Source organism: Tubulanus polymorphus, chromosome 10 (assembly GCF_964204645.1).
Source record: "Tubulanus polymorphus chromosome 10, tnTubPoly1.2, whole genome shotgun sequence".
NCBI lineage: Eukaryota > Metazoa > Nemertea > Palaeonemertea > Tubulaniformes > Tubulanidae > Tubulanus > Tubulanus polymorphus.
The window spans coordinates 11300990-11326663 of record NC_134034.1 but is presented as its reverse complement, the minus strand read 5'-3'; the positions used below and the strand labels follow the sequence as shown (position 1 = coordinate 11326663).

Below are 25674 nucleotides of genomic sequence, written 5' to 3'. Positions count from 1 at the left end.
GTTGACCCTGTTATCGATTTAATTGGTAGATTTCATTTCATTTATTTTGATCACGTGTCCCTTGCAAACTCACCACACCTGCCGGGAGCGAAACAGGGGGTTTGATTTTGAAATCGGGAATCGAAGTACAGATATAGTTTTGCGATCAGCGGTCGAGTTTACAGATTGTTTACAGATTTATTGTTTAAATCGAAGTACAAATAATTTTTGTTGCTGTTCATTCAAACAATCTTCCAAACAGGCGATGTCGTTTCGTGGGTCATTTTCCGAAGTTGCTAGTCCCGTACGTGTAAAGGACAGTCGTACTACACTAAATACATCGTCAATTCAATGAGAAACATTGGTGATGGTTCCATCGAAAGTCGAGAGGCTAATCTTACATCGATGCAGAATACGACAGGATACGAGATGCTCGTTACCGATACCATTAACCTTCCATATATCTATAAAACTCACCGAAACTATCACGTGTCATTCGAGCGATCGGCGGATAGAAATTAGATCGATATTTGAACCGCGTTGTGCGCGCGCACGCGATGACGCGAGTGTAGTAAAGAAGGCCCACGGGCAGCTAGCCCGATTCGATAACTAGATTTATTGGTAGCGAGCGCGACGTAAGGCGTTGTATCGCTGTGGTACGCGGTATTTTGCGTCTCGCACGGTACCACACCAGCAAAACACACGCCGTTCAGCAGATCACAACGAAATCACAAAACTAGAAATCACAAAACTAGACACTGAAACGTCGAAGTTTGTTGAGATTTCACCCAGTCCTGGCAATGGTTGTATAAATGCACAGTGATCCACGTCGCTCCACGCGATTCTAGTGTACCCAACCGTGGTAACATCAAACACTAATGATGATGCAACTCGGTGAAGTTGGGATATGCCCTCCTTCGATGAACTAAATTCCTTAATGATCTAGAATTCATTATATAGTGCCTCTAATGGTATTGGTTCGCCCCCACCCCCTCACCGCACCCTTGAGTAAACCGTGGGATAAACACTACACCATTAACAATGCAGAAGTTTCAAATATCCCTATCTCATATAGTCTTCTTGTTGATTTCAACTTGCTTTCGAGCGACATGGCCCCGCATCGGCGACGAAAAAAAACTACAGCCCTTCTTTAGACGAATGAAAAGAAAAACCGCCAGACGTGTCAACTGCGTGTGTCAATGGAAAACAACCATAAAACTCCCAAACAATAGAATACTAAAAGCATTGTCAGTATTGATAACTATTAATCGTGAAATTCCCGCGTCGTCTGCGCCACTGTGTTATTCCCGCCATTTCTCCGGTGGACGGTAAAAAAAAAACATGAGCATAAAACCGAAACGTTGGACAAAACGGAAAATGGTCGGCAATGAAACGTCGTAAAAAGCGGGGTGAACCAGGTCGAAAGAACGACCGCGATTTCCGTGAAAATCAGAGCACGTTCTGCTCCTCATTCGCCGCGTACGATCGGAAGTATTCGGGTTTCCACGAAAATTATCGAACGTTTCAGAAAGTACAAAAAAGTCGATGATTCTTTTTCCCTGATTTTCACTGTATACATGTTATTCGTACTTTCTCGTACTTAAGCAGCAAAATATTCTATTTACTTTTATTTTACCCTTAACCTCCGAGTAAGCTTAACTTCTAGTCTTGGAGGGTCTGGTGTCATACGTGTCAATTAGGCGAGATAATTTGACTTACATCACATTGCTAAAAACCGCGTATTATGTGTTATTTAGACCGCCGATCACGCAACCTATCTCTGTACTTCCGATTTCAAAATCAAACCCCTATATCGCTCCCGACAGGTGTCGTTGGTTTGTAAGGGACACTCAATCAAAAAGAAAAAAATCAAACGAAGTTCACCAACCAAACGAATAACATGGACAATATCAAAACACGAAGGATGTTGAATATTGCAATAAGAGATTTGTTGAGATGGAAAAGAATTTCCGGACCTTTCTTGATACACGCATTCTAATGGCTAATCTCTTACCAGTTTTCCTGTCATGTTCGTCCTCGTTCATATCTTGTTTAGATTAAGAATTGCTACAGTAATTCGCCTGTTCGAACGTCGATAAAATAAGGTTCAAATTCCAACACGTACTTAATAGCCGGACTCCTGCGGACAACCGTACCGAGAACCACAGGCGACCGAATCACGGAAAAGTGGAGATTTAGTAGAGTAAAGCGCTGTGCGATATGTCACGATCTTAACCCGAACGAACCCGTGCAAATGGCACAGTAAAATATCATCATAGGCAAAGTCAGGAAAATGGGGAACGAGTTATCCGATAATTTTCCTTGAGCCAGTAGTTTATTCAACGTTTCGACTATATCCTAATAGTCATCTTCACGAATACTGTATTCTTTGAGCTAGTTTAGTTTATTCAACATTTCGCCTACATTCTAATAGTCATCTTCAGGAATACTGTATTCTTTGAGCTAGTTTAGTTTATTCAACGTTTCCACTACAACCTAATAGTCATATTCGCAGGATCCATGCTAGTTAAAAGATCTCTAACTCAAACTCGACACGTTATATAAGAAATCACGCAATAAAATCTTTTTAAAGCCCTTCTAGTTTCCTAAAACTTATAGTAGTTTATTCGCCGTTTCAACTTAATCGTAATAGACATCTTCAGGAATACTGTATTCCTTGAGCTAGTGTAGTTTATTCAACATTTCAACTATATTCTATCTTCAGGAATACTGTATTCCTTGAGCTAGTGTAGTTTATTCAACGTTTCGACTTTATCCTAATAGTCATCTTCAGGAATACTGTATTCCTTGAGCTAGTGTAGTTTATTCAATGTTTCAACTATATCCTAATAGCCATCTTCAGGAATACTGTATTCCTTGAGCTAGTGTAGTTTATTCAACGTTTCGACTATATTCTAATAGTCATCTTCAGGAATACTGTATTCATTGAGCTAGTGTAGTTTATTCAACGTTTCGACTATATTCTAATAGTCATCTTCAGGAATACTGTATTCATTGAGCTAGTGTAGTTTATTCAACGTTTCGACTATATTCTAATAGTCATCTTCAGGAATACTGTATTCATTGAGCTAGTGTAGTTTATTCAACGTTTCGACTATATTCTAATAGTCATCTTCAGGAATACTGTATTCCTTGAGCTAGTGTAGTTTATTCAACGTTTCAACTATATTCTAATAGTCATCTTTGCAGGATCCATGCTAGTTAAAAAGATCTAACTCAAACTCATTGCAAAATGATCTAATTTCAACTCGGAGTTAACTTTAACTCCAACTCACAACTGTGGAACCGGATCCGCCAGAGTACTGAATACCCGAAGGTCACTATTTCGGATATGGTTGAAACATCGAATAAACTGCAGCAGCTCAAGGAAACATTTCGGAATTTCTCCTTCACCAATGGTTATCTATCTACCCCCCCCCCCCGCCATTCAGTCCAGACGACATTAGACTCTGTAATGAATTTAACAGTTTCTCACGGTGAAATTCACACCAGCCTAAAGGTTTATAGTAAATGCGGTTCAATCTCTTGATTCGAACGAATATTGACAACTGACAAATTATGTCAAGTGCCTCGAGCGGAGAAGGTGAGAGTGTGGCATGAGAGGTCTAAACGGTCGTATGAACGGTTGATACTATAAACGTAAACGTTGATTTTGAAATTCAAATTTCATGAAAAAAAAACCGCGAAAGACAAAGTCCAATATACTACATTTATATAAAGATAGAAACAATGGCAAAATAGAGTAATTGGGAATGACACAAATCACCAAGAAGTTAACCAGTCTTATGTAGATACCTTTAGTAAGGGGGTGTTGGAGAGGAAGGCAATGAGGTATTGGATAAGGGAGGGGCTTGTTGGGGGAAGTTGTAGAGGGAGGCGATGAGTCGGAAGGTGTTAGAGATGGAGGTGATGAGTTGGAAGGTGTTGGAGATGGAGGCAATGAGCTGGAAGGTGTCAGGCACGTGGTATCATAAAAAAAATAGAATTTGTTTACATTTTCTATAAAATGGAACTTCTTTTGGTTGATGAAATGACAAGTGCAGATTCCACGCAAACGATATAAATCAAACAGCTTTTATCTGTCTCCCCCTCCCTCTCTATATATCCGTCTCTCTCCCCTCCCTCTCTCTCCGTCTCTGTCTCTCTCCCGCTCTCTCTATCCACTGATACGAGGTGTCAACATTTAAAATTTCTGTCTAGACCGGAGATAATATGACGTCATCGACTGATATCTCTTAGATGTTTGAAAGATAGTTGTTACATCGGGACGAAATTGAAGCAAAAAATGAATTTCCCGATGTATTGGAAATTACTCGTGATTCATGATTGGATATTATCGCGCATGGCTGGTGACTGGATAAAACATCTGAGTCGAGGGTTGTTATGTTCGGGCTCCATGACCGATGTTAGGAAGGCTCTAGACGCGATTCCCATAGGGCCGATGTTAGGGGATCTAAATTCAACAATTCTAGCCCGCTAGGTGGCAGTCCAGACATTCTAGTTAGATTACCTTGCGTGTCACATCTATTCTATTGATATTACAACTGTTCTAGGCCAACTAGCGGTTTTTGATAGTATTTCATTTTACAAAATGGAATAATATTGCAGGTTTGCTTAGGTACGATGTACATCAATGGCAACATCAAAAAGACAATTTATATCGATAGAAGGTCAAGCCATGGCGATATTGATATTCAAATACATTGACAGTAGAAAAATTGAGAGAATATAAGAAAATATGAAAAGTACTGGTTGCTGGCTACATACTTATAGGGGTTCCAGCCGACAGTAGCCAGTCTAATGTGTGCTATTTCTAAACGGTTCTCTTTAAACACTTATTCATTATCATAAACGCGTGCATCACATAACAAATCGCTCAATCATACCGACACGTCAACAACGGATTAATTTCCATGTTACGCCACGCCGATAGCCGGATTAACGAGATAATCCGTCGATAATCCCTGCCGATTTATATCAGTCGAAGTTCTTATACGATTCGTAATTGTAATATTTCTCATATTGGTTAATGGCTTGTTGTTCTAACCGGATGAACGAACGTCTGCCGAGGTATTCGGTAATCTCCGGTAATCTTCGGTAATCTCCGTAGCGCGTATATTGAACGCCGCAAAAAAGCCTCGATATGCCTTCTGGGAAATCAGACTCGATTTGTGACGGTAAGATTGTCCGTTGAGCTTAAATGAATAGACAACGCGAGATTCTCGAGGGTAAATGACGAGATTTCTCGAGATGTTGGTAAACAACAATATTCCGACGGATTGTGACAAGCCAAACGCATCAATTTTTTCTATCCGTTCCTAATATATATTCATTTAATGAACTCAGTTTTGTTTGTAAATCTGAAAATAGGGATTGACCCTGTTATCTATTTGATTGGTAGCAGGGGTTTGAATTTCAAATCGGAAATCGAAGTACAGATATAGTTGCGTAATTGGCGCAGTTGAATTTACAGAATGGTCTGTCTAAATCGCAATATTTTTAGCGGCGGTGGGTTTGTAAGGGGCACAAAAAACCTCAAGTCAATCAATCAGTCAATCGATCAATCAACCAACCAATCAATCAATCAATCAATCAAATAGATAAAGACAATTCTTTATTCTAAGATAAAAATTTAGAATGAAACCCACACTGTATGGGGTATCGAGAAGATTTTGAGTCGAAAGATGTGTGGAAGAATCTGGTAGATTTGGCGAGAGATTCGACGACCGAAATCCAAGATGGCACCGATTATTTAGAATCAGCCGAGCCGCGCGCACCTGTTTAGGCGACGAATCGCGCACCTGTTATGTGTCGAATGGCCGTTTACTGTAATGAACGCTCGGATGATCTCACGAGAACTAATCTACCGGAAATTGAGTGACATTTTCGCTTCGATGTTTCGTCTAACGCGTCTGCGCCCCTCTGTACTCTGCTCGACCAGACACGACCGGACGCTATTAACACAGCGACAAGAAAAATTGGGGGCTTCCTCGGGTATCATTATATAGATCTAGTCCAGGGAAAGTGTTTTGGAAAATATCCGGGGCCAGTGTCACGCGGCGTTCTCTCGGATAAAATTTCAATCAACATTATCCGAACTCCGATTTCAAAATCAAGCCCCTGTTCCGCTCTCGGCAGGTGGTACTAGGTGGTCTGTAAGGGACATCAAATCAAAACAAAAATCTAACAAAATCTACCAATTAAACAATTAGGGTCAATCCCTATTTTAAGATTAGATCAAGCCCCCCCCCCTGTTCCGTTCCAGCAGTTGTTAACGATGGTGGGTTTATAAGGGGCACAAAAACCTCAAATCAATCAGTCAATCAATCGATCAATCGATCAATCAATCAATCAATCAATCAAATAGATAAAGTCGTTTCTTTATTCTAAGATAAAGATTTAGAATGAAACCCACACTGTATTGGGAATCCAGAAGATTTTGAGTCGAAGATCTGTGGAAGAATCTGGTAGATTTGGCAAGAGGTTCGACCCCACCCCGCTTCTTCGAAGATCCCGCGCACGTCAACGAAGGTTTTCGACAAACACTCCGTGACCATCCCGCCAGTAAACCCCCGCGACAACGTGACCAGCACTGCTCGATCGAAATTAATTAGCACGAATTGTCCACGCGCGCGCCGCGCCGAGTCTGTGCCAGTCTATAATCACAAGACGATATTAGATTATGTTTTTCGAGAATATACCCCTTCGTCGAGACGGAACACGTTTTGCGACGGGGAGACTATAAATATTTCAGCGGCTTTTACCATAAAACGCACGTCGCGCTAATTCGTTCTTTATCGTCTACGCTGTATATGAAATAATTCCCCCGCTGTTAGTGGTCAATAAAAAACATGCTTATAATAGCTGTTTATTATATTGACGCGTTTAGGAATGATTAAAATCTGGCCCGGATTGACACCGGCTATTCAGGCGCGGATCTAGAGGGGAGGTTTCAGGGGTCGTGACCCCCCTGCTCAGCTACCAAAAGAATTCTATAGTAATGCGCGCAAGGTCATGAAATAACCTACGATTGTGTTTTTAAGTCCAAAGATACAATAATAAATACCTCGATTTTGGTCCATTTTTCTATTGATTCGATTGAAGCAAGGGCTTGTCGAGGCAATTTGTTCTGGTAGGCCATCGAATTGAGTTCGGATCTCGGTGATGGTTTTACACAATTTTTGAGAAATAAACTATCACGGTAATAACTTATTATGTTATCAACCACGATAATTTAATTGAAAATAATTCATTTTTTTTTTAAGTGCTTTACATATAGAATGACCACGACGCTTTTCGTAACAATAGATACAATTGACGCAATTAGCAGATTCAGAATTAGTCCAGATAATATTCCCTTGCTTGTTCCGGGTGGAGATATAGACGATCTCGGAGGATAGTTCGTGCGTAAGTAGATACCGTGATATATCAGATGCGCACAATAGATCGTTAATAATCCGGTGCACTTCACGTACCGAAGAAGCCACCATCGAAAGAAGGAAGGTAAGAGGGTTTACCGCGCAGGAGTGTGCATTGTGCTATCGAATCGATCTTTTTACAACTAGTACCCGCGTAATAACTGATTAATTACGTTACGTTGATACGACGGTTACCGTGTAATTATTGACTAACGTGTAACGCGTCAAATTGATCAATTTGACGTTGATTTTACGTCTCTAGCCGCACCGATTCCTCCCCCTTCTCCGGTACCACCGAGTCTCTATCATATACACGTGTTCTATACATGCGCAGACGGTCACTGCGGTACAAAAATACCATATTATACTTAGAATGTGTGTGACTAAATCTCTAAGCCTAGTAGAACGATAACCACACTCAAACGTGGTGAACGGATAATAAGATGAAAGCCCACTATCTACAGAATAAAAGAATTTAAAAACAAGAATTTATTTATTCAATCTAAAATATATAGAAGACACGACGTTTCGATCTCACCCTAGAGATCATCGTCAGGTGTGTTCTTGTTTTTGAATTCTTTTAATCTATAGATAGTGGGTTTTTATCTTATTGATATCTGTAGCCTAGACTTAACAAGAAATTCGATGATAATGAATTTAATTTCTCTTCCGTAAACTGTAATTAGTTACGGTACCTGAAATCGGTAAGCTTTTATAATCGGATGAATACGAACGTGGACATATCAACTAAACAACAGAGACTCAGGCATTAAACTGACTATCTGACTATGTACATTTGAAATCATGTTATTATATATTCTGCTTAGATTCACACATCGTTATCTCCGCTTACGAAGTAGAAGATCAACAACATCGTTTCGTATTTTCCATATCGGTGTCAACGAGTATTCGTGAATATTTCAGAGCGCGCGATCTCGCGGAGATGATCTGGTGGAGCTGTGCGCGGTGACGACGACGACGACGACGACGATCATCGCCCGGCGCAGACGAGACGAGATTCCCGCGCTCCACTCGACGGTACTCTACTCGTTACCTCTCGGCAGACGATACGAGAGCCATCGACAAGCCGTTAAATTACCGTTAATACTTTCTCTCAATTCACCGAACGACGTTTCAGCTCGCGATCTCTGCGATTTCCACTTCCATTTTCGACAAAAATTCGATTAAATCGCAGAATAGCCGCGCAAAATTCGATTTGTGATTCTCCCTTCGAAGTCGAAAGAGATGCAAATTATTGGCCTGTACTCCCTCCTTGAACATGTTGTAAATAATTACGGATGTTTCTCGGAGAAAAAACAAACTGCGTACGCTTATTACCAGCCTCTCGCTGGATAAACAAGTTTTCTGCGAGGTACTTAGCGAATTCCGGAGCAGAGGTGGGTCGGTATATCGATGAATTGGAGTAACTATCAGGAAGGGAACCTATTGTTTGGGTGGGGCATGTGATAATCGGCGGCAGTGGGCGACTCCGGTGTAAACTGTGTGCGTAAGGCTTATAGAAAAGATGGCTGCCTCCATAAATCCATGAATCCATCTTCAACATCATCAATTGAAAATATATGAATACTCTCGACGATGACGGTTCCGGCACGCACCACTAGGTGGCGTGAATAACAGTCGGTTTTTCTAGCCGATTATTTGATTCACAAATCATCAAACGGTCGGCTCCCTAAACAGTATGATATTGAGTCTTTGACTTAAGACCGAGTTACTACTAGCGAACCTATCGGATCCTCGCTTACCGCAGTAACTGACGTATGACGTATGACGAGACTCGTTTGAAGCAAAACATGAAAAAAATCTCGTAGTTACGAATTTGATACGGCGTTGGCAGAAAACGAGATAATTTCTTTTGTCGTTTTTGTCCGTGACATTTCGCCGTACGGTTTCTCAGAAAATCAGCCATTTTTTTCCGAAGCGACGCGTGATGTGCACATTCTCAGTTTTCAGATTCGATTCGCGTTTGACATTTTAGTACCAAGACTCTTCGGCTTATAGTGTAGGGGTTAGCCTTACCGCGCATTCCCAGGTACGCGATGGTAGCTATACGAGGTGTAGGCCGCAGCAAGTAAATATGAAGGCTAAAACGTAATAACCCACATAAAAAAACCTAGAAAATCGAATCCGAAAAAAATCCGAATTCAAAACTTCGGATTAACTTTCGCTTTTTCTATTTATCTCCCTCCAGGTACCTCCTATATTTCCACCTACTTTTCTTTTTACCGAATTCAGTCAAGAAACCTTTAACATCGAAGTGATTAGTAACGAACCGATTGTATACGTGAACCTTTCGAGTTTAGGGAAGGGGGGCCTAGATAGATTACTCCGGAATTTTCTATCTGAAGGCAGGCAATTTATAGAATAAAAAGGCGTCCCGGAGTGTTATGTTGCACGAGAAAATGTTGCTCGTGATTCGATGGTGCAATGTAAGGCGGCCATCTTGCCTATAGACGGGATCAGAGGTGATTTGCTGATGTCATAGGTGGATTTACAAAGACAGCCATCTTTCTCCTGAGCGAGGGTTTTACTTGGTGATATCATAGGCAGCCATCTTGATACGTAGGCAGCCATCTTGCCTATAGACCAAATCAGAATAGGCAAATTTAATGATGTCATAGGCGAATTTTCGAAGGCAGCCATAGTTCTTGCGTGTGAACGAGAATTTTGATGATGTCATAGGGGGAAACATGACAGCAGGCATCTCTAAATTCTAGATAACTCTGAGAAAAATCTGAAATCGTCTGGAATGAATCTTGTTGTAACAGAGAAGATGTTCACCTACCTAAATGTGACGGGAACGTATCCACGCAACTGTGTTCAGTCGGGGCCGTGGGCATTTTCGAGATAGAAAAAATACGAGATAAATCCGTGATCTAGCGATATTGAGGCGAAATTGTTAAATTGTTTGAAATGTGTTAGCGCTGGCAGCGAGTTGTATTGAAAACGCGTTTATAACCGCGACCACCGAACCGACATCAACATTACCACCAGAGGTATTAACAATATTCGATTGGAATTCCGCGAGTTTCGGCGTGAGACAAACAAAAGTTCGCTGGATGGAGGTGTGAATAATCTTTACAGTGTCCCAAACAGCGCTACGGAATCAGCAAATATACACAGCCAATATTCAACACCGACGTTTAGTGAAGATTATTCATCGTAAAATCGCGGAACCTGATTTTCAGATCTTTTTCTTCATTTTTGAAAAGAAAAAAACATTCACACAATATTGCCGTCGCATTTACGCAGCACGAAATGATGACGTAATCCCTGTTGTTGGATAGCAGACGAATTTCTAAATCTCTCCTCCCAACCATCCAAGATGGCGGCTGACTATAGGTCCACGCGTAATGGGTTATAGCGAGAAGCGTTTCTCCAAAAAGCGTCACCTTTTCTCTAGATTAATTTCGAATTTCGCAATTCGACGAGCGCATTTTTCCAACCATTTTCTAATGACGGTTAATCTTTTGAATTTCAAACATGTAAAATTCTCGAACGACAACAAATTTCTGACGCGCGCGGTAACGTACTGAAAAACCTCTACGACGAAACTGTGCGGTCTATATATCAAAGTTCGTTTTGTATGAAAGTCTCCGGACTTACATTTTCAGCCCAGTACTGCACTGGCATAACCGCCTATTCACAACGTCATACGGTCAGTTGGACAATATAGTAATATTAATAATAATAATAATAATTCTATTCTGCGCGGCCACGAAGCAACAAAGCAAAACGGAGCCGGTAAAAGGGCTTTAATATTTATTACGTTGATATCATTAATAATAGGCATATTACGTGCATGTATATGCAGGGATAGTGTTAATATCTGAGTAGCTGTAATTAGATAATCGTTTTTCGGAAAATCTGTGCCCGGCCTTGCTGTTGCCAGGCTAGGGCCCGTTTCACAAAAACAGTTTAATTGAGGCTTAAGCTCCGCCGCGTTCTCGTGAGTCGGGCCCTGTCAGAGACGACCCCCTGGTGATTTTGTCTTTTGTCATTAATTTGCAAGTTTTCACTAATACATGTTTTTGTTTTGTAACCAAAGACAGATAACTGCCAAAACAAGTCATAACCGCTTCACAGCATGCTACACATTTCCGAAATTTGTTTCAAAAAGTAATCACGTCGAGATTCTAATTAGCCGGTTAATTGTTGATTATCTAGCTTGCAAATTATAATTATTAGGACGTTGAAAAGGCGCGAATCGGTGAATTATCTAAGATTATCTAAAATGACGATGAAGATGAATATTTTTTGGAAGAACACCGCACAAGTAATAAGGCTTATTGAAACCTATCATTGAAAATCGATAAAAATTGAAATCGAATTTGACCGTTGATAAAATATCTAGCGGTTTATGGGTATTTACTTTTACCTAATTTCTTTCATTGATAATGGTAAAACTCTAAAATATGGCATATAAACTGAAAACTAGGTCTAGTTTCAGAAAAATGTTTCGAATCTGAAGACTGATCTGAAGTTGTTAGATAGGCGATAGAACTGCGATGGTCCTAAAACCGACTTCATTACCCAGAGGGACTCTCATTACCGCGACCTCATACACCGCAGTAGGTCACAGTTCCAGCAGTGGTCGCATGCCGCAGCAGGTATCCCCGTTTGTAATTAACTAACGCGCAGGTTATTCGTAATCAGATATCGTTTATTAACGTGAGATGATACGAGACTTCATTAATTGTTAATTATACGCGTCGAGAACGAGTCGGCGAGAGTCACTAATCCAACACGGTGTTCAGTTTCCAGCGGAAATACCCTTTGTCTAATTACTGAGCTAGCAACCGATAACCAACAGTAGTTTTAGACTTATTCATTATGCATATTCGCGAATTACGAGATGACCTTTTACGTCTTCGATAGTCTTTCATTTCATGGGAAAAAGCTAATTATTTTTCACTGACCACGCAACATCAACAGGTAAACCGATTTGTAAGCTTACAAGATTTCACGAGTTGTCCCCGACAATGACAAAGCGCCATAGTGGAGGGCCCCGAGGGCAAGCTGCTTCGCTGAAAACGAAATCTACTATTCAGATTGATATACAGGGCAATCCCTATTTAAAGATAAAAAATGATAGTGGCAGCACCTTACGGTATAGGTGAGGCAGCACGACGACTGCCAGAGTCGGGTTCCCGTCATCTTCACCCGTCAAGGGATTCGAAACCACTACGCTAAAGCTGTTCACCGAACCCCTTGACCTCACGAGTCGTTGGAGTCGTTACTAGCCGACCAGAATCCGGTCGTACCAATCACAGCGCTTGTAACAAACGACTTTAGGCTTCTATTGGTTTTCCAGTTAAATGGACCAATCAGCGAACGTTTTACTGAACAAGGAAGTATTTCGCAAATCGATATATGACGTCATGCGCAACAGCGTCAGTAATGAAATCACGCTTCGTGAGGCCAGGGGGCTGGTGGAAGCGAGTTCGGGAGTGATACCAGACCCCTGGCAAGCGAGGATGGGTTCCCGTTAATGCACGAAAATTCCGCTAGCGTTGAGCATAGCGGCAGCACCTTACGGTATATTGTGTCCTCTATGTATCAAAATGTTAGTCTAGAGAGTACCATCCCTATAGGGATTCTATTCCGAATCATTCTATTTTCGGTTGGTCCGTGTTATCAAAAAACCCAAAAGGGACTTGGTACTATAGAAAATAGATTGATGACGTTCGGAGTAGCATGCAAGTGTATGCATGTATATCTAATCAAACTAACAACCGTGCAAGTGAATCAGAGTCAAATTGAACCATGCACGTAGTACAAATTGGTCTAGAATGCTCCTTAATGATCAGTTTAAATGGACGACATGAATCATATTGGAAGGGGTACGAAGACTGAGGGTGGGGGAGTGGGTACTGTATCAAGCAGAGAGGTTCCATAACTGAACAAACATGATGGGGGGGGTGCTACTGTGGGGGAACCAAGATCAGCGCCGAGTCACAAGCGGATTCGAGTTCAGCTGGTTGCTTTACAGCGGTCCGCGCTAAACTTTAATGGCCGTGGTCCCGTCGTGGGGTTTTAATAGACGATGCAGGGTTAGTTTTAGCATAACAAGATCAGTGCTTGACGTGCGCGTTGGGCCTATAAACCATCACCATATAGACGTATGAAATGAGTTTATTTCATCCGATGAATCAAAATAACTAGATTCTAGAACCCGACAACACTAGTACCGATTGCGGAACGATAGAGGTCACGTGTAGGGTCAGCGACATTAACGAACTTATTGAATACATAATGAACGCAATTAGTGTAAATTTGCGCGAAGGTAATGAACCGAGGTTGTCAATCAGCGGCTACTGAATTTTGACGTTTCATCGTTTAGAGTATGCACGCCATGCCCCGGTGACATATTGTAAACAAGTTTGAAATCGGGGACAGGGGAGGATCACGAATTCTAAAAGGCGACGGGTTCAGAAAAAGGCAACGCTGTCCGAAGCGAGTATTAGAGGGGGATTCGATATGTACAACCTGAAGGATTTTATGTTTATATGTTCCTACAGAATTGATGATCGATTCTGGTGCACTGGATTCAGTTTCGCAGTTTTTCCTCCCGCATGGTTGCATTGTGACGATGATAAGAGTGAGGATCGTGCTGCAGAATAGATGTGCTATGTATGGAATAGTGAGTTATAGACAAGGCTCGCAGTAACGCGTTATCAGTAGCCTGTAACGGGCAGAGAGTTGGGGAGAGAGAGAGTGAGAGAGGGGAGAGAGAGGGAAGATAGGGAGAGAGGAGAGTGTGAGAGAGTGTGAGAGAGAGTGAGGAGAGATAGAGAGAAAAGGGAGAGAGGAGATAGTGAGAGAGGGAGTCGGGAGAGAGGAGAGTGTGAGAGAGAGTGAGAGGGAGAGAGGAGAGAGTGGGGAGAGAGGAGAGTGTGAGAGAGTGAGAGTGAGAGAGGGGAGAGATGAGTGTGACAGGAAGTAGGGAGAGGGTGAGTGAGGGAGAGGGATGGAGAGAGAAGAGAGAGAGTGGGGAGAGGGAAAGAAAGGAATGAGATGGAGAGGAGAGTATCAGAGGGAGGGGTGAGAGGAGAGAGGGCTGAGAGGAGAGAGCGCTGAGAGGAGAGGGCGCTGATGGGGAGAGGGGAGTGAGGGAAGGTATTGAGAAGAGAGAGGAGAATGAGAGAGGGAGAGGAGAAGATATAGAGAAAGAGGGAGAGTGCGAAACAGATTAACTTATCTTATTTCACGAAGTCTTTTTGCGTCTGGAGACCGTTGAACGGTGCCGCCCTCCCCCTGAGAATTTCTAATGTAATTTCTCAGACTGGAAAATCCGCCGAAACTATCAGTTCCCGACAAACAATCTGTAAACCCCCGAGGCGGCGAGAGTTCATGTCAATAAAGCGTTCGAGTTTCAGGTTGGTTTCGATATTTGAATTTCGAGTTGTTTATGCTGGCGACAGTAATTTGACTCGTGAAATTTAAAATCGGATTTTTTTACAAACGGCGACGCGACGACGATGACGCAATCTCGAGAGTTTGAATTCAAGAATCGACAATAAATCCCGGCGGTTACGTAGAAGAGTTATCAATTCGATGGCCGCCTCAGGGTTCGAGACTCAACTGCTGTTGAATGAGATGTGACGACTGCGCTAACCGCAGACAGTTACCGCCTCGAATTACATCGACGTTGTAAAGAGTTTGGAAGGAAATGATCGAATGAGGAAATGAATGACGGATAAAATCTGATCCGCAATCTCTTTTCAGTGCATGACATAATCAACGATCTTACAATTGCAATTCGATATGATATTTCAAAGGTTAATCATTTAATTCGCTGATAATGAACCTGTTTACCAGCCATTCAGTGCCATTGAATTAGGAATTAGTAATTATTTGAATTTTGAATTAGGAATTAGTAAACCCCATAAACCATTTCCACGGTAACCGGAGGAAGACTATGAAATATACAATATCTACAAAACAACAGAAGATATGAATATTTCTGAAAATATAACACAGTTATGAACATAACACATATATCTAAGCCTATTTTGATGAATTTAGTTAACTGGGTTGTTGGGATTTCTTTTAAAATAACAACAGCTCAGTTCCACAGTGTTGTGATAACAACGGCTCAGTTGTGAGTAAGAGTTAAATCTTGAGTTGAAATATATTCATTTACAATGAGTTAACACCAAATCAAATCTTAACTCAGAACTGTGGAACTGGATCCGGGTTACCAAACGCGTTCAAAAATACGGATTGTATACTGAACGCCATCACGACCTTTTTGAACGCTAGCTCTGCCATCAGTACACGCGCCGCCATCACGAACTGCGCAGTCACTTCCAGGACTGGGTGAATTTATCTGACAGTTCCGGATTAGTCTAAATCCCGTATTCAGACAAACGTTAAGATTTAGATAAACTTTAAATCGGTCTCTAGTGTCTCCCGTCTCGAACTGTATTCTTTTTTTATTATTCATTACTATTATTCTTTATTTACGAATTAAATTACGTTAGAAAATTACAGATAATAATATGGTTATGTAATGTGAGTCGATGGATACCAGAAGTTAAAAACTTGTAACCATAAAACATGGCATTTTTAAGTAGTTAAAATTGCTTTAAATCAGAACCTCCTTACATCACTAGACTTACTGAGTCTTTATATATTTTTGAAAATAGCGCCATATTTAAAAATAATCTATGTTTATTATCATAATCATTATCATTGATATGATTATTATCATTATCATTATGACTGTCATGCTGATACCAACGGGTAAATATTGTGTCATCGGATGTCATTTTCTAGAAGCTGCTATTCTCCGAGCTGTTGGTATCCTCGCTTGTCGGGGTTTGACTGCCTTCCGCCGAAGCCCACGCCAACACAGACCCTGGCCGCAAATCCTTCACTGGCCTGTTACATCGCCCACGATTTTTAGGCGGACAGGTTGCCGTTCAGCGACCAGAGCGGTCACCAGTCTATGTTCTTAGCCGATCGGATGCGTACGGTAGATTCGCCCTGGCAAAACAACGCATCTGGCGGGCCCTAGAAATCTTGGTCAGTGTAAGGCCAACGAAAGTCTACAGACAGGTAGGATCTTCGGCAGGAGGTAAGCGAACTCTGGCAAGCGAGGATGGACCACTGGCGGTCGTAGCGAACGCGCTCACGGTTTGTTCCTGCGCAGTGAAATCTGTCAGTAATCGGCTGACGAGATTTGATCGCGAGGTCACCGTGAAGTCGGCCGTTATCGCGATGTTAATATCTCATTATAATCGCGCGACGACGTCTTACGAACTAAATCGAAACGTCAGCGGCGTAATACGCCGGATTAACGTCGCATACGTCAAACGTCATACCGTACACGTCGGTAACGTTTACGCGGCGCTCAACGCAGACGGTAACCCCTTCTCCCAATCGCTGCCAATCATCCGACGATTATGATCGGCAGCGTTATTCTGAACGAAACGAATCATTACTACAACATGAAGGATCTCTGTCGGATTCCTAATGTCTGGTCAGTGCGGTCTCCTCAAGACAGTGGGATAAGGCGTGATGCTGGTGCATTCGCTAGATCAGTGGGTTCGAGTCCTGCTGGCTGCTTACAGTGCGTGGGCAACACTTCAAAGGCTGTGGCCCGTCGAGAGGTTAGATAAAAAATCAATAAGGTGTTGGGAAAACAAGATCAGTGCTGAGTGACAAGCGGGCCTTCGAGGCCTGTTGTCTGCTTACAGTGTCCGGACAACACTTCAACGACCGCGGTTCTGTCGTGAGGTTTAAATGAACAATCCAATAGGGATAGTCTTGGCAAAACAGGGTCAGTGCTGAGTGACAAGTGGGTTCGAGTCCTGCTGGCTGATTGTACGGGCAACACTTCGCGGTCCCGTCGTGAGGTTTAACTGAACAATCCAATATGGTTAGTCTTGGCAAAACAAGATGCGAACGATGCAACGAAACAAGCAAACGAAAGACCGTTAATTCAAAACTGTGGAACGTTGTTCTTTAAACAAAATTTCAAAAACCAGTTCTATCTATTTTTGCAGATGCTGATGATGACGAGCACAGTTTAACGAGTATCACAACAACTGCAGGAAGTCGCGTCACTGGAACCCGAGTCATCGGTTGTTATTAGATTAACTATTAACACATTGATGTACTAGCCGCACTAACTGTCTTCAAAACCCGGCAACGCTTTCACAATCAACCCCGTTATTTAGGCAACACGCTGCGACGGATGTTTAACGTTGTTACCGCGACGTTTTTACGTTCGCGTATATATTTAGACGGGAAAGTTCGTCGTTCATGCGATGATTTATGACGTCACGTCCATTTTGGGCGACGTCGACGTTGACGTTTATGGCTCCATGACGTATTGACGTTACGGCGTTAAGTCAACGCTTCGGTCGATCAATCACTGTATTACGGCATGTGACCGCAGACGGTCGGACGGTTAGTCGGGTAATTCCGGACATCGCCGAAGTTTATCACCGTACACGAAAAAGTTATCCTTAATAATCATATCAATATTTCATACGAACGTTTTATGAATGTAACGATGAAAAAATTGATTTGTCGACTGGGCACCGCAGCCGCTTCTGTGGCAATCGAGGATTCCGCTCGTGGCAAGCAAGGATCCGCCAGGTGTCGCTAGTAGTCGGCGTTCAAATTCTTGTAAATTTCCCTTACAATCGAATGAGTTTTTCTCTTAGATCAATGAAAATTATGCAAATCACTGAGTAGAATATGAATTCAATGTATAATTTGTGGGTCCTAGTTTGCCCAGCAGTATAAAAAGTACCGATCCTCACCATCGGACCAAAATGAGCAAAGACTTTAACAAAACATAAGAACACACTGACACCGACAGTAACCCGAGGCAATGTCTGATCTCTTATATCTGATCTCTCGTGTACCGACGTCTTCGTCGTACGTCTGATGTTTCTAAGGTTTTTTTCAGTTTCTATAACTCTCAAGCATCGCAAACAACTTGAGTAGATCTACCCGTTGTTTTTTTTTTTCATATGAAATTGGTTCGTCTCCTTCGATCTCTCAGCCGCGCGCGCCATATGTAAAAACGAAGCCTATTACACGCCACGAACGCGCATCCTGCCTGAAATGACTTACGTCCGCCGACAAACTTTCAACTTTTATTCAAAGCGAAAGATGAATAATGATTTTCGATCCTGGCAATATTTCCTGCACGCGACGCCTCGCTTGACGGAACGGGAAAAAAGCGTCGTTTGTTGTCGGCGTCGTTTCGTGATGGCAGCAAAGTGGATTTACCGGGAGTAATAGCCTGCAGTATATAACCGTATACACGCTAATGCATCCCTAGGGCTGTCGCGTACATTGTCTATTTCGTGTTTAGTTTATTGTCGCGGCGGGCGATTTTTTCATTCGGACACTGAATACGAGAAAAGAAATATTCATCGACGCAACTTGCAAATGTTTACGTCGTTTTGCTTGTAACGACCCTTGAAGCGGACGATTGGCGAGAAGGTCGGTGCGTACAGCCCTCGCTGGTCATCGCGCCCGGACTGGTCATCGCGCCCGGACTGGTCATCGCGCCCGGACTGTTCATCGCGCCCGGACTGGTCATCGCGCCCGGACTGGTCATCGCGCCCGGACTGGTCGACGCGCCCGGACTGGTCATCGCGCCCGGACTGGTCATCGCAGCTAAATGGTCACCATACTGACCGAATAAACTAAACAGCTCAACAGCAGTTGTTGGGCTAACACTTTCATGTTACAATTTCGTATTTTGGGTGAAAAATTCATCTTTGTTTTCAATGTACAGAGCCGTGAGAGGGGTTCACAGAGAACCCACGCGTCTGTTCTACTCTCCCGCCACAGCTCTCTGAGGGGAGGGTTGGATGTTCACCGAGAACCCACCTAATCGCTATAAGCCCGAAGAGTCCATATCAGTCGGAGAGATCCGTATCCTCTTATTGCCTATAATCTCCGGTAAAGTTAAGCGATCTGACTTCTAAACGAAGAGAATTTCGTATTTGAGCCAAGCCGTACCCAGCGGGCAAAAACTGCTCGATCTATAGAGAAAAAACCGCGCATAAAAATCCGCGCTCCCTCGACGGTCGAGATAACCGACGAAAAATCATTATTACCATAAATTGACTGCGCACAAAGTAATAGAAGACCGGTTTCATACACTCTCCGTAATCAAAGGAAAAAAATGGAAAAACTCAACGAGTCGGAAAAATCCGACAGCGATGCTCGGATGTTTACAGACGAGACCGAGCGTGAAAACAGTCAACGATACGATGTTAATTCTGGCGGTTTATAACCGAGAGCGGGGGGGGGGGGAGGGGATAATTCGCTAATCGGAGAATTAAGCGAAACGGTTTTTATATACGCCGCGTATTAGTAAACAGAACGATGATCGCTAGAGATATAGATCGGATCCGCGCCACTGACGGACAAGGAGAAGGAGAAGGAGGAGAATGAGAAGGAGGAGGAGGAGGAGGAGGAGAAGGAGAAGGAAGAGAAGGAGAAGGAGAATGAGAAGGATGAGGAGATGAAGGAGAACGGGAAGGATGAGGAGAAGGAGAAGGAGGAGAGAGAGAACGATATCGCCCGTTGACCAGACGACTATTGCTGTAAACTCCGCGATCCGTTCAGGATGATTTGCGTTTCGAAATAATAATGTACTTCGTTTCAATCTGGTCACAACACGCGGGACAAAATAACCGTGATCACTACTTATATATCATCACCCATACTCCCGAATACTCAAAACATCATCGTCCATACTCAAAACATCATCACCCATACTCCCGAATACTCAAAACATCATCGTCCATACTCAAAACATCATCACCCATACTCCCGAATACTCAAAACATCATCGTCCATACTCAAAACATCATCGCCCATACTCCCGAAGGTTTATACGAGAAAAGTTTGATCGCGGAAAACGACTAAAACGGCGTAAAAATCCACAATATAACATTCAACATAGTTATTTCCAAATCTTGATGTATTAAATTAGGCAGCGAACAAAATTAACCCCGACCATCAGCATGCTCTGTTTAAGCTGTAAATCATGTCGTTTATCTCCCTTATCTCGCGATGCAGTGAACTCACATAAAACAGTTGTTAATTAGAAATATGATTCTCTGCGGGGGAGGTGACGGGGTTATCGAGTTCAATATATGGAGCTGATTTTGATTTTAAGTTGAATCGCGTTGAATCGTCGAACCACATCGCGTCAGTTTACGAGTCTCAGGCGCTCGTCGACGCTCGAGGAAAGTTCTACTAACTTAGATACTAATTATTTGATCACATCTGCAAATCATTAATGCGTTAATCTTCATTGATTAATCCATACATCTAAATCCGGATTATCGCAATCTTTCACCGGTCGGTTAAGTTTCTATCAGATTTTGACGGTTAATCTACTTCCGCGTGTGTTTGCGCCCGGTATCGGAGCGTTCCGCTACGGCCGCCCCAGGTGGTGCAATTCGACCCCCCCCCCCACCTACCGCGGGTACTTTGCAAGGCGTACACTGATACTGCAAAATCATGCGTGTAAAGTACTTTTAACGTAAATTTACCGTCTTTAACGTACAGTTATAGTTTGTACCGTAAACTTATCGTTTTCAACGTAAACTCGTCGTTTTTGACGTAGACTCATCTTTTTTAACGTTAACTTATTGTTTTTAACGTTAACTTATTGTTTTTAACGTAAACTTATCGTTTTTAACGTAAACTTATTGTTTTTAACGTAAACTTATCGTTTTTAACGTTAACTTATCGTTTTTCACGTAGACTTATCGTTTTTGACGTTAACTTATCGTTTTTCACGTAGACTTGCCGTGGAACTACTGGATTGAAAACATGTCCGTTTGTGGCTGAGAGGAAGCTGGAAAGCTGTATACAGATCATAATCCACCGCCCTACCCAAAACGGAGATGGGCTTCGATACCAAGCAATTTACTACATAAATCAATGAAGATCCAAGAATTTTGATCTAAGTTCGCGGTATCAATAGAACTCAAATTGATTGTCTCGGCGCAATATTGATTCTTCAACTATTCAAACTTAACCATTTTGATTAGTTAGATTTGGTTCGTGAGAGACTATAGACCCCTGCTGATAAGTTCTCTATATGAAACTGTATATTCAACGTTTAACGTCATTTCGACGTCAAGTATCTTTAGATAGATACGTCGTTTTTTTTAACCGTAATCCGTCTCTTTGATACCGACGACAAAAATAACTGGCGCGCTTTCAAAATCTTCCCAGGGGTTTATGAAGTATCGCAAATTGAACGTATATAGCCCGGTTAACATTTTGAAATGTTGAAGGTGAACGGTTCTTAAAAAAAGAAGACGTCGACCGTTTATCGATCGTGATCCGCGTATAGGAAGTCGTCGGGAACTGATGACATCAAAAGATCGAATGGGGAGCGCCTAGTAAAAACCACGTGACACACGAGAGCAGCAGACGACACGGACTACCGTTTCCGGCTCGCCGACATCCGGTTTTATCTCCCTGAAAATGAAATACTGACACGTGGTAGGTTCGGATCCAGGGGCTAATTTTTGAACGACTTTACATCGAAATCCCAAAACGCAGAGGAAGAACTGTGTCTGTGTATTTTCAGTATTAGTATTTTTTTTTTCACTTTTAAGATATTGAAATAAATAAATGTAGAATATGAAAGATGTTACTGTGGGTCTTACTGTTGATTACCGATTAATTTGAACAGAAATATGAAAGATGTTACCGAGGGTCTTACTGTTGATTACTGATTAATTTGAACAGAAATATGAAAGATGTTACAGAGGGTCTTACTGTTGATTACTGATTAATTTGAACATAAATATGAAACATGTTACTGAGGGTCTTACTGTTGATTACTGATTAATTTGAACAGAAATATGAAAGATGTTACTGAGGGTCTTACTGTTGATTACTGATTAATTTGAACAGAAATATGAAAGATGTTACCGAGGGTCTTACTGTTGATTACTGATTAATTTGAACAGAAATATGAAAGATGTTACAGAGGGTCTTACTGTTGATTACTGATTAATTTGAACAGAAATATGAAAGATGTTACTGAGGGTCTTACTGTTGATTACTGATTAATTTGAACAGAAATATGAAAGATGTTACTGAGGGTCTTACTGTTAATTACTGATTGATTTGAAAAATTGTTTTCATATTAATATGAAAATCAACTTGCTCCTGATAACCGTTCCAAGCCCTGTTCCCTGTTCCAATGATTAATTCGAACATTTTTTTATCACATATTTCAATGAAGATCAACTTTTTCGTGGTAACATTTTTCACAGGTTGGCAGGCCCGTTCCGATCCGCAACGAACAGCTTTGTTATTCTCCGAATTAAACACAAATCCACAATATTATCATTGCTATCGCCCGAACTAAAAGCTCGGCTCGCGTCTCTCGGGAAGAATTCACCAAGATTTACTGGATTGTTAGGAATTAATTACTGTACTTTAACGACAGTCAGTTCGTCTCGTGTCGTCGGTGGCTGCTGTGGATGTTTTATGGTCCCCGTACGACGGCGACGGCGGAGGTTCGGCGCACGGGAGTAGATATTTCACGTAATACCGCGCACATGTGTCGCGAGGGCGGAGAAAATTAAACGTCAGAATTTACTGGTTTTACCGGTTTTACTGGCGGTGTTGTCGAGGATAGCGCGCCCTCCGAGGTGATATAAATTCGCTCGCACTGATTGCAGAGATCGTTAACCTGTTGGGAATTCGAGAGAATTCGATCGACTATAGCCGCAGACGATAACGATCACGCTTTCCGTCGCGAAGGAGGAATTTCAAGTTGTCGGCGCGGTATAAAAATCAAAATACACGGTCACGACAGATAGAGCAAGATGTGTGTACACGGAAACAGTCTGTCGGCTAACGAGGGATTCGTCCATTGCTTCGCGAACAAACCGCCTACAACCCGACATGCATCCCGTATTCTTTTAAATAAAGATGTTTTACCGAATTTGAAATCTAGAAAACATTGAGGTCAATCTGGCATTGACGGTTAGTGAATAGTCACCATAGCTGACAAGTCAACTAATGTCGCCACCACAACCGGGCGAACTTCGGTTATCGGAGTAAGTCGACTATAGTCGAACTAGATGAAACCGAATGTCTGTTAGTCGGAACTATTGTCCGGAAATGGTCGACCATGCATTTTGAGCACGGTCGCTGTAGTTCGTACCAAGGTTTTAAGATGGCCGACACTTTGAAATACGTTAACACCGAACTAAAGTGTGTTCGGTTATTAGTTCCGACCACTAGTCGACTAGCTACGAAAACCGAAGTTTGCCCTGACTGGCCACCACCTTCAACATACAAACCTCGAAGCGCTGTCAAATACAACAGTTCTATGGTCTAGTGGTTAGCAAGCTCAGCTAGCATGCTGGGTCCAGTTCCACAGTTCTGAGTTAAGATTTGACTCTGGGTTAACTCATTGAAAATGAACTAACTTTAACTCAGAGTTAACTCTAACTCACGACTGTGGAACTGGGTCCAGGAGGTTGCATGGGTCGAGCCCAACTTTAGGGTTAGATTTGGGAGTAATTTGTTTTACAGCAGGAAGAGCTGCAGTTTAGGGTAGAATTTTTAGAATTCAACAACGATGAAAATCTTGTAATCAGAGAATGGTGACTGATTCGAGCCACTACATCTGACTGGTCGCCACCACATCTGACTGGTCGCCACCACATCTGACTGGTCGCCACCACATCTGACTGGTCGCCACCACATCTGACTGGTCGCCACTACATCTGACTGGTCGCCACCTCATCTGACTGGTCACCACCACATCTGACTGGTCGCCACTACATCTGACTGGTCGCCACCACATCTGACTGGTCGCCACCTCATCTGACTGGTCGCCACCACATCTGACTGGTCGCCACCACATCTGACTGGTCGCCACCACATCTGACTGGTCGCCACTACATCTGACTGGTCGCCACCACATCTGACTGGTCGCCACCACATCTGACTGGTCGCCACCACAGCGACCGGTAAGTGGTCACCACACTGACCTGACTAACTAACAAACTTAAACAGTCACTACGAGTCAGTGGCATGTTGAAAGATCATAACAAACATGTGAACGACCCGCGTTCGAGTCCTGCTTGTGATGGACTGAGGGTTCCAGGGGCACCGAGCTGGGTTTGTGCTGCTTCTAGGGCCGGCAGGGCTGTGGTCTTGCATTCCATTCAGCTTTATACGGGAGACCCGATTTCCGAGTTCGTCAACGATTATCACTTCTATACAAATTTTCCCGAAGAAAAAATGTCTCAATACGTTATAATGTGTTGTTGTCGATGATGTTAAGAATATGATTATCTGAATACGGCAGACGGCGGTGGCGGCGGTGGCGCCTCGAGTTTATCGCTGCGATAAATAAGATAACTATTAAACGCGCGTATAGATGACAATGTCATAAACTGCGCCGCGTGGAGAACTTAATGAAAAAAACGAGATACCGAACGATGACTGGCTTGGATTGACTTGTCGCCTATAAACATCGCAGCGCGCGCGCTATGATTATTATCATTATAATTATGATAATAATTATCATGATTATATATTTCTTTTATTACTATCATTATTATTATCATTACTATTTTTATCGGGGTTTCGTATTAGTTATAGAACGCATACGATGATTTATCAGGTATCGCTAAAAGCTTCTGCTTGGTGAATATTGCATTACAAAATAGCTGGACATACAGTTCGTATAGAACTGGGCCAAATCAAACCCACATTACTGTGGAACTCTGGACGATTTGCGGTGTGCATTTCGTTTGTTTCTTAATGCAGTTCCACAGTTGTGAGGGTCCTCTGGACCCGGTTCGATAAGCGAGTTTTATTTTACTCAGAACCCGGTTCCACTGTTGTGTGGGTTTAATTTGTCTCTGAACCCAGTTCCATAATTGTGCGGGTTTGATTTGCCTCTGGGCCCAGGTCCACCGTTTTGTGGGTTCAATTTGACTCCGAACCCAGTTCCACAGTTGTGTAGGTTCAATTTGTCTCTGAACCCAGTTCCACATTTGTGTGGGTTTAATTTGTCTCTGGATCCAGTTCCACAGTTGTGTAGGTCTAATTTGTCTCTCAGCCCAGTTCCAAAGTTATAATGGATTTAATTTAATGTAGAAATCCGGAAATAAAATTCCAAAAACAGATCATTTTTGTCTGATATCACTATCGCCACCCTACACCGCTTATTATGATATTCCATTTTTTCCAATAGACC

At 42.4% G+C, this 25674-nt stretch overlaps 1 protein-coding gene across 1 annotated transcript in view; it reads right to left on the bottom strand.

The window, feature by feature from the left end:
* The window catches only part of LOC141911606 (corticotropin-releasing factor receptor 1-like), a 31405-nt gene extending 12328 nt beyond the window's left edge, over positions 1-19077 (bottom strand). Inside the window, exon 1 of the mRNA XM_074802593.1 lies at positions 18918-19077. Within this exon, the coding sequence (XP_074658694.1) occupies positions 18918-19077 (160 nt within the window). The remainder of the gene's footprint in view (positions 1-18917) is intronic.
* Between the last annotated feature and the right edge of the window lie 6597 nt (positions 19078-25674).